Raw genomic sequence first — 8,964 nt, forward strand, 5'->3', positions numbered from 1 at the left:
ACTTCCCCCGGTCCCCACGGTCTTGTGTTGAGTAACGGGAAATTTAAAATTACGCGTTTCCAGAGCAAGTTATTCCCCCCTCCCTGCTCCCCCTCCCCCGCTTCCCCTCGCAGGAGGCCAGCTGGGTGCTCCGCCTGACGGGGCGGGGAGCCCCGAGCCGCCTCTGGTCCCGCACCCTGCGGGCACAGGGACGATGCTCCCGGCCTCAGCAGCGGGCCGGCCCCAGCCCCGCTCGGGGCTGGCAGGAGAAAGGGAACGGAAGGCTCCAGCGCAGCGCGGGGACAACGGCCCGGCACCTTCCGCACAGCGGGCGGCACAGCCCGGGCATCCATCGCTCGGCCCGGCACAGCCCGGGCGCCCATGGCTCGGCCCGGCACAGCCCGGGCACTCTCCCTCAGCCCGGCACAGAGGGATGGATGCACGGGGCGCTGGCCGCTCCTCCCGCCAGCACCCACCTCCGCCGGCAGCAGCGAGGGCAGCGCTCTCGGGAGAGAAGCGGCAGCACGGCGGGGCAGCGCCCCGGCTCACCGGGAACCGCCGCCCTGCCGGGCTCAGGGGCCGGAAGGCTGTCCCGGGGAGCCTCGCCCGCCGCAGCCGCCAGCACCGCAGGGAAACGCTGAAACGCTTCGGAAGGGCTGGGGGATAAAAGGGTCTGTCGCCCCCGGCGGGTGCGGCTGCGCTGGGGGAGCCCCTCCTGGGTGCCCGCGGCCCCTCACCGAGGCCGGTGTGCGCGCAGGGTCCGCTCACGGAACGGGCCGGGGGGGAGGCCCCAAGGTACAAGAAAGAAAATCGCTCCTTTTTTGTTTTTTTTTTTTTTCTGGTGTTTTTTGTTTGTTTGTTAGCCCCCGAATGATGCCAAGCACGTACGTTACCCACCGGCAGGAGCGTCCGGGTGCCCGGGAAGGTTCGCGAGTGCGGAGTCCGCCTGCCCCGGGCGCGGCTTTCTTCGGAACCTAAAGACTCCGCTTCCCCGTGGGAAGAGGCTCCGGGGGCTGAAGTTAAAGGCACTAATGAAACTCAAGCCGCGGAAAGGAAACCCTCCCGGAGCGCTGGGGGCTGCTAACCCTTCCCTGGCAAATTTTCTGTTGCACAAATCTCGACTCAGTTTAAAAGGAGAATTAGTTAGTATTTCATTGATAAAATCATCAAAATTCTTTTAATTTACCTTTTTCTGAGACCAAAAGGTGACTTAAAATTCTTAAATATTCACATTGACAAGCCAGCTGGCTCTAGCGTACAACTTACATGTTAACAAAAATGCATATCATGTACCAGGTGAATCATCACATTCGAACAGGAAAAGTCCTAAAGACATGAAGTCCAAGAGGTATCCAGACTACAGCATTAATATGCAGGATTCATAATCGTAGGAAGGGGAAAAGTCCTCAAGAAATGTATTTCTCACCACGCTCTTCAGTTGTAAATCTTCTCTACTCTAATGACCAATTTGCAACTCAGGCTATGGGAAGAGCTAAGTGATCACTTCTTGTTTAAAAAGTTGGGCAACTCCCCCCCACAGTGATTCTGAAAAATAATCCTGTAACACAAAACACCTGACTTTTAGAATGGTTTAAAAAATAAAACGTCACATGGACACAAAATTGGCTATGCCTGTTGGTGGTTTTGAAGGCATAATTTGAAGGCAGCCAATCTGATTTATTTTTCATAAATTGTAATGTAAAGAGATGAAACACTACTGGGTGAAAATATTGGACTGAATTATGCTTGACAAACTCCCATTGAGGGTAATGATCATGGCAGGTTTTTAAGGGAAGCCAAATCATGTGCAAGGCCAAAGCAATTAGGTTTTGTTTGGTATGTTTTTTTACAATCAAGTTATAAACCCCACATGGTATATGGAGGCTTGCAAGTGGACATCTTAACACAGGTATAGCAGCGTAAGCATGCCACAAACATACAATCTCATAAAATAAAATTAATATCAAATATAAAGCATTTGAACCAAATCAAGCCTTAAACATAATAAATTATTTCCTTCAAAGGAAATAATTACCTTACCTAGGCTCAATAAGGTCTTTGCTAGCAGCATTTTTTTTTAATAAACAAATTAAAAATGCCAAAATATCTACAATTTTATGAGAAGGAGGAGTTGAATAATTAAGGAGAAACTTCTCACTATTAGGGGGTATGAAAAATATACTAGCAATTAATATGCAATACATATATGTATACCCATACTTACAGATATAAACACGCACATACAACCTGGACAGTTCATGTTAACCAAGGGAAAGGCTAAATAATACAAAGTGATTACTAAATACAAGTACACTTTAAAAACACAGAGACAGCGAATTTTTTATCTGTTGCAAAAATGTATTTGATTACTCGAGTAAAATTACAGTATCTCTGCTGTTAGTAAGTATTAAATGTTAAAGAAACTGGACCTCTTTTCCTTTCAACTTTCCGAGAAAGTGCATGTAACAGTCCAAGGTTCCCCCTGTCCCCCCCCAATGCCTAATACAAAATAAACAAACACTATACTTGTTCCCTTGGTCAAGGAGTAGGACTTGGTCTTGTAAGGAACGTATGTACATTTTAATGAAAGTGATGTCTTATTGTATATACAGGAGCATCTGCAGTTGTCCACGGAAGTTGTTCAAGATGCCATACTTAGCAGCATTGTGAAAGTCCAGCACATTTTCTATAATGAATATACCTACAAGGCAAAATGTTACGTCTCAGTTTCAACTACCAAAACAACACTTCAGTATCTTCTCTAATAATCCGCGTGCTTATTACTGTACAGAAATGTATTAACATTTAAGACGACTCAAGTAAAAAGCACAATACAAATAACAGTTCAAAACAGAAAATGTTAAACCTACAAAAATTAAAGCAGTTTTAATTTTATAATAAAAATCAAAAACTGAGCTGTGTAAAGGACCCACACTGTTCAGTCTATATTCTCTCAGTCCTTTTCTTAGTTCTGTCTGGAAAAATTAGACAATGTGTTTGCTGATAAAGTTTCCAGCAGGATCAAAGTGTACATTTATATACAGATTTTTATTAGAGATCTAATGCATCACTGAGGCATCGCATCAATACCAGAGTTTGTGTTAAACTGGGTATAGAAAATAAGTTAATGCCAGAATAAGATCACCTAGCAGAACAGACTTGCAACTGCCATAAATGTTACAGCAAGTTTACAGCACTCTAGTCGATTAGTATTTAGTTCAAAATACGGGAGACCAAAGTTAATGCTTGCATTTGTTTGCAAAGCAAGGTTATATCACTAATAAATAAGCTCTCTTAGAACTCTAGAAGTAGAACATGGTACAAAACAAAGTCTTTGTAATGTAGCCTGCAGCTTGAAAAAAGCAACCCTAGGTTGCACTATTTGCAGGAATGTTATTTACGGAGGTTTTTTTCCTAATTTGTTACAATTTCTTTGTTGTCTTCCACGAAACGCGTGAAACGGAAGTTAGTCCCATTTTCATTGCTTGCCATTTTCTCCAGACCAGCTAGAGGTGCGTTGGGTTCTGAATTCTGGAGCTTCTCCAGGCTTCCTGTCAAGCCACTGATGGGAGAGCTGCCACCGTTGCCCAGGCCCCCTGGTGCTGGAGGGATGCCCCCATTCTGGATGACGGAGATCTCGTTGGTCTTCATGGCCAAGCCATTGGAGAGTGCAGCTGCATACTGGTTCCAGAAGCTGGACGGGTCTCCATTCCCTGACCGTGCAGCCAAATCCTTCTGAAACATTTCTGGGAACTTTACAGGATTGCCTCCTAGGAATGTCATAGGGCCATCTACAGAAAGTCGTCTGCCTCGTCTTGCAGGAGTACTGTTCCACATGTGAGTGCCCATGTGAACCTGGAAAGAAAGAAAGGAAGAAACAAACAAACAAAAAGTAGAGGTTGACAGGAATTTCAAACTGTTTTTGATCAGAGAGAAGGCAGGAGTCCATGAACACGTCCAGTCTTGTTACATAACGAATGGCATTAAAGATAGAGGATACAGGGCTCTGGAATAATACACTGCTTCTGGGCTAGCCCATCACCATTACCCAGAATAACCTGTTCTCCTGCTGAACAATGCATTGCTTCTTACTTTTTTTTTCTTATTACATGTATTTAGTTTATAATGACTTTGCATTATTCTGTCAATTGCGGCTTTCAGGGCTAGAATTGCTATGTCCACTTTCATTGCAATGGTAAGTATTGTATTTGACACCCTTTACCCTATAAACGTCCTTTTCAGACAGGCAGAAAGTATCCTTTCCTGATTGCTCATCGGAGAGCCTCGTGTATAGACAGAATGGCCTGAAAGTAATTATTCATCTCACATTACTGGCAGCAACCTCTAGAGAAATACTCTGTCAACAGAAAAATGTACACAGTAAAGTGCTCAACTGGTGTTCTAAAACTTGAGTATATTTGCTTTTTCAAACACATATCAGTAGGAAATGTTAGTTATATAATCAATTAAAGTAATGCCTATTATTTCCAGAATTATGTTAATAGTTTTTTTAAACACTCATCTTACATGATATTTATGAAAAACATCACCTTCAAGAGCCTTTCAATTCTTGAAGAGGTGTGTGAGTTACAAAATGCATTTCTGTGTTAATTAATACTCCTTACCATCATTTGGCTGTTCTGTTTCACACTCTGCATAGACAAGCTTTGCTGGTAGATGAATTTTAATTAGATCAAAACAGCTCATGCCTCAGACTTGCTGCCAACATGAGCACTCAACAAGAGGCCATCTAGGTCTACTAGAGCTGGCTAAACACACTGTCACACCACAAACACCAAAAGGTACCACTGCTGCAACATTAATAGGTGTCAAAAATCAAAAACGCCCAGCAAGGAGAAAATTAAACCAAAGGACAGTAAGAGGAAAAAGTACCTTCAGATTGCCTTTTGTTGTGAATGCTCTTCCACATATAGTGCAGGCAAAAGGTTTCTCACCAGTGTGCGTCCTTTCATGGATCTGCAGAGCACTGGAAGAAGAAAATGTTTTCCCACATGTATTGCAGTAGTGCTGTTTTGGAGTTCTTCTGGGGAGAGCAGGGAGCAGCACAGGGGACGTGGCAGAGGACAGTGGCCCTGAAGCAACTAGACTGGAGGGTGCTTCTTTGCTGTCCTGAGGAGAGCCATGCACAAAGCCGTTAACCTCGGTCTTTATGAGCGATGACAGAGTGTTAGCGGGCATCACCGAAGAGTTCTGACTGGGGCCGATACTGGAGTTGGGCTCAAAAAGCTGTGATGGTAGATCTCGCATCTGATGTGTCAACATATGCTGCTTCAAATTACCCTTTGTGGAAAAGCCACGATTGCAAACTGTGCAAATAAATGGTCTCTCTTTGGTATGACTTCTGTAATGAATGTCCAAGGCACTCTGACAAGCAAATGTTTTGCCACAAATGTCACATGCAGTGTTTTTAAATTTACCTCTATCTCTGAAAGGAAAGAGCATACTCAGGGACTCTTCTTTAATCATTTTATCAGTGTTACTAGACGTCAAGTCCAAAGCACCACTGTTAGCAGGGGTTGGAGACAAACCGTTGGCAAACTCACTTGGTAAAGCTCTTAATGGTTTCTCTTCAATACTTGGTGACTTGTGGTAATCATTAGTGCTGTTGGATGGGGACAAGGCCTGCATGGAAGAGGTAGACTCTGAGACAGCAGGGCTTCCAGCACTTTGGCTTTCCATATCACCACCAACAGATGACGAATCGTTAGTTAAAACGTCCCCTTCCACTGACCCATTTTCTACTGACTTCAGGCTTGCCTGAAGTTGTTCAGCAAGGCCGGCATTGATCATCTTCATCTGATTTTCCAGAGCAGCAATACTTGACATTTCCAGGGGCAGAGGGGAAGAAGACAAGCTGTCTTGTGATGCATCCACAGATTTAGGTGTATCTGGCACGCTGCTGTCAGGACAGTCTTCCATATTCTCATCTGAGAAGTTGTCTATATCATCAAAATTCTTATCATCAAAAGATCCCGTATCCGATTCCATTGACTCAGGATAGTTTTCTGTCACTGGGGTGTTGGGGATCTGCCCTCCCATGTGCATTCGGATGTGCTGCTGTAGCACAACAGCATTGGTGAATTTTTTCTGGCAGATTGGGCAAGAATGTTGCACTCTCAGCGGGGGCATGGCACGATGGACACTGTAGTGAGTCTTTAAGTTGCCCTTAGTAGTGAAAGCACGACCACAGATTTTACATTTGAATGGCCTCTCTCCAGTATGGGTGCGATAATGCATTTTCAGTGCGCTCTGGCAACTGAGAACTCGATGGCAAATGATGCACTCGTTAGGATCAGTTGCCTTTTTGTCAATGTTTTCTACAAGCTGCTGCAATTTTGACGTTTCAGATGCTGGCGTTGAATCCAATAGTCCTCCAAATGGAAACTTTGCCTTAAATTGCTCTGACATAAGAGGCATCAGTGGATTTGTAAAAGTGGCGACACCGCTGGAGCCCGAGTCTGCTGCCGGGGAGCTCACGGAGCTGCTCATGTTAGTCATGGTGCTTGTGTTTTGAGGGTTTTCTTCCGTTTTGCCATTTGAGGTAGGCAATGCACCAGCCTCTACCTCATCAGAAAGTCCATTGGAAATTTTTGATGTGGGATCAGCTGTTCCCGAGTCACTCTTGACAGAGCAGGGAGGGCTAGCAGAAGGATGGCTAATGGGAATCGGCTGAGGCTCCTCAGTTTTGATGAATGGGGTCAAGCTTGGAATTGTTGGTGGGAGTGGCAGGCCAACAGAAGTTGTTAGAGTGGAGAGGACTGGCTTGCTGTCCAGCCAGCTCGTGACAGGTTTCTCTGGTGGTATAGACATCCCATAAGGAATACCCGTGCTTGTAGGAATATTGTCCAAATGCTCTGGCACTGGGTATGGATTCATTTGAATATGAGGGTATTTTTCTTTGTGACGCTGAAAGTGGACTTTTAAGTTTCCCTTTGTGGAGAACCTGTTTCCACATATGTTGCATTTAAATGGCCTCTCGCCAGTGTGAGAACGCAAATGAATCTGCAAGGCACTGTCACTCCCAAACACTTTAGCACAGAACCTGCATTTATGCTTAAAGAATGCCTCATCTGAATTACTTTTTGCTTCAAATGCAGTTACATTTGGTGGCTTGCTTTTTCTTTGCTGTGCCAAGGCAGTCAAGGAGTTTAAATCCTCTGCAGGTGTTCCAATATTGGACAAGGGACTGGAGAAAACAGAGTTACTAGGGGTGGGCTGAGGTAGAAGTGGATTAGATGCAGGACTTAATAAACTGCTTATTGCAAAAGCTGGTGAAGATGATGCTGATACTGGTGGGTTGGTGAGCTGTGAGCCACCAATAGTTGAAGCCACTTTTTCTGAGGACGGTGTTGTAACTGCTGCTGCCAATATGTTAATATTTGGAGAAGAGCCACTATTGGATGGAATTAGAGTGTTGCCAGGGTTGCTCTGAGGTAGCTGTATAGGGGGTAGCTGTTTCACACCACTGATGCTGGCAGATTGACTAGCAAGGCTTTGTGCTAATCCAGCTGCTGCAGCCAGCTGCTGGGATAAATGGGAACTTAATGTGGACAAGGGGTTGGCAGATGTTCGTAAAGTACCTTGAGAAGGGCTAGAAGATGTTGGCATGTCTGTATTTTGGGTAGCCAACAATAATATTTGGTGACGAATTTGTTCAATCAGTTGCAACTGATGGATCTGCTGCTGCTGCAATGCCAACAGTTGCTCCATCAGGGCAGGGACAGCGAGTTTAGTGCTCGATGCCCCGTTACATCTCGCCTCCTGTGAGAACTGTGCTACTGCCACTTTAGTACTCTGCAGGTTTTCAATTATTACATTACTATTTATCACTGAAAAGTTGCCTAGTGTTGTCAGATCCCCTAAGTGAGGTAGAGAGGTTGTTACAGCTGAGGTACCCATTGTGGAGCTGTTACTGCTTGTAATACTATTGTTGACACTCTTGGAACTGCTACTGCTATTGTTAATGCTGGAAGCCTCCACATCCATGGATTCTTCCCTGTCAAGTTTGTTATGCTCTGAAAGGTCACTGCAGTCTACTTGATCTGTGTTATTAACTGTGTCATTCATCTGTTCATCAGGATTATCAGAAGGGGAACTAGGAGGGAAGGTTTCAGAAGGAGAAGCTGGATTTTCATTCACAATTAAAACTAATTGATTTTTAGTACAATTCTTCTTGTGTTGCAGGAGATCTGATAATTCAAAGAACTCAGCACAGCACCTGCCACAGACATGGGCGTCCTTGTTCTTAGTGGTTCGATTTGCTTGACCCTTTTCTGTGTCTCCTAAAACATCAAAAGATGATGGATTAGGAACCAACCGGTTAAAAAAAAAAAAAACAACCCAAAAAAAAACCCAACCAAAAAAAAAAAAACCAGCAGGACATTTTATTTAAAAGTACTGTTTTATCTACCACTCTAAAACAGACTAAGATTGCACATGAAAATAGATCAATATTCCTGCTTCACAAAAATAAGTCAAAAGCACCATTTAAAACTGTATAAGGGAGTTTTATCAATCCCTGTGTCTTAGATTATCATTTGCTTCAGATAATCCATCAAAATATAAAATACTATGAACTGAAGGCATTGGAGCATAATGAAATTCCATAGCAAAGTATTGATTTCCAATAATTCATACTGCTTATTGTCTAGTTGTCCACTGAGTGCAAATCAGCCATTTGAAAGACTCATTAGACTCTCACGTTCCTGTCAACCTTGTTCATTTTCAACTGATTCAAAGATATCTGTGACAGTTGCCCCATCACTAAACTAATTTGTAGTCATTCGAGGTCCCAATCAGTTGCTGACAAGAAAAAAAGTACATATTACCAAGCTAAAGATTCATCCCCCATTTCTTCCAAGTTGCTACATAAAGTATAAGCTATGAATCTGTTTTCCAACCAAACTTAATTCTATGGTGGTTACAAACTGAATAGAAAAGAAAAATCCCTTATAAAATGGTATC

At 43.9% G+C, this 8,964-nt stretch overlaps 2 protein-coding genes across 4 annotated transcripts in view; one reads left to right on the forward strand and one right to left on the reverse strand.

Annotated features, from left to right (window-relative positions):
* The first annotated feature begins 301 nt into the window (after positions 1 to 301).
* On the forward strand, positions 302 to 2,578 carry LOC128793719 (homeobox protein Hox-D11-like). The gene is made up of 2 exons (XM_053953097.1): positions 302 to 650; positions 843 to 2,578. The coding sequence occupies exons 1-2, from the start codon at positions 361 to 363 to the stop codon at positions 955 to 957; spliced, it is 405 nt and encodes a 134-aa protein (XP_053809072.1). The 5' UTR covers positions 302 to 360; the 3' UTR covers positions 958 to 2,578.
* Positions 2,571 to 8,964, reverse strand: part of SALL1 (spalt like transcription factor 1) — a 15,387-nt gene continuing 8,993 nt past the window's right edge. For 2 of the 3 annotated variants that reach the window (XM_053953095.1, XM_053953094.1), the window contains 2 exons: positions 4,873 to 8,282; positions 3,009 to 3,834 (listed from right to left, as the gene is read on the reverse strand). In XM_053953095.1, the coding sequence (XP_053809070.1) occupies positions 3,394 to 3,834; positions 4,873 to 8,282 (3,851 nt within the window). In that variant the 3' untranslated portion in view covers positions 3,009 to 3,393. Of the gene's footprint in view, positions 2,681 to 3,008; positions 3,835 to 4,872; positions 8,283 to 8,964 lie in introns of those variants that run through there. The other variant, XM_053953096.1, reaches the window with a different exon arrangement.

The sequence above is a fragment of the Vidua chalybeata genome, chromosome 11, assembly GCF_026979565.1.
Source record: "Vidua chalybeata isolate OUT-0048 chromosome 11, bVidCha1 merged haplotype, whole genome shotgun sequence".
In the NCBI taxonomy this organism is placed as follows: Eukaryota; Metazoa; Chordata; class Aves; order Passeriformes; family Viduidae; genus Vidua; species Vidua chalybeata.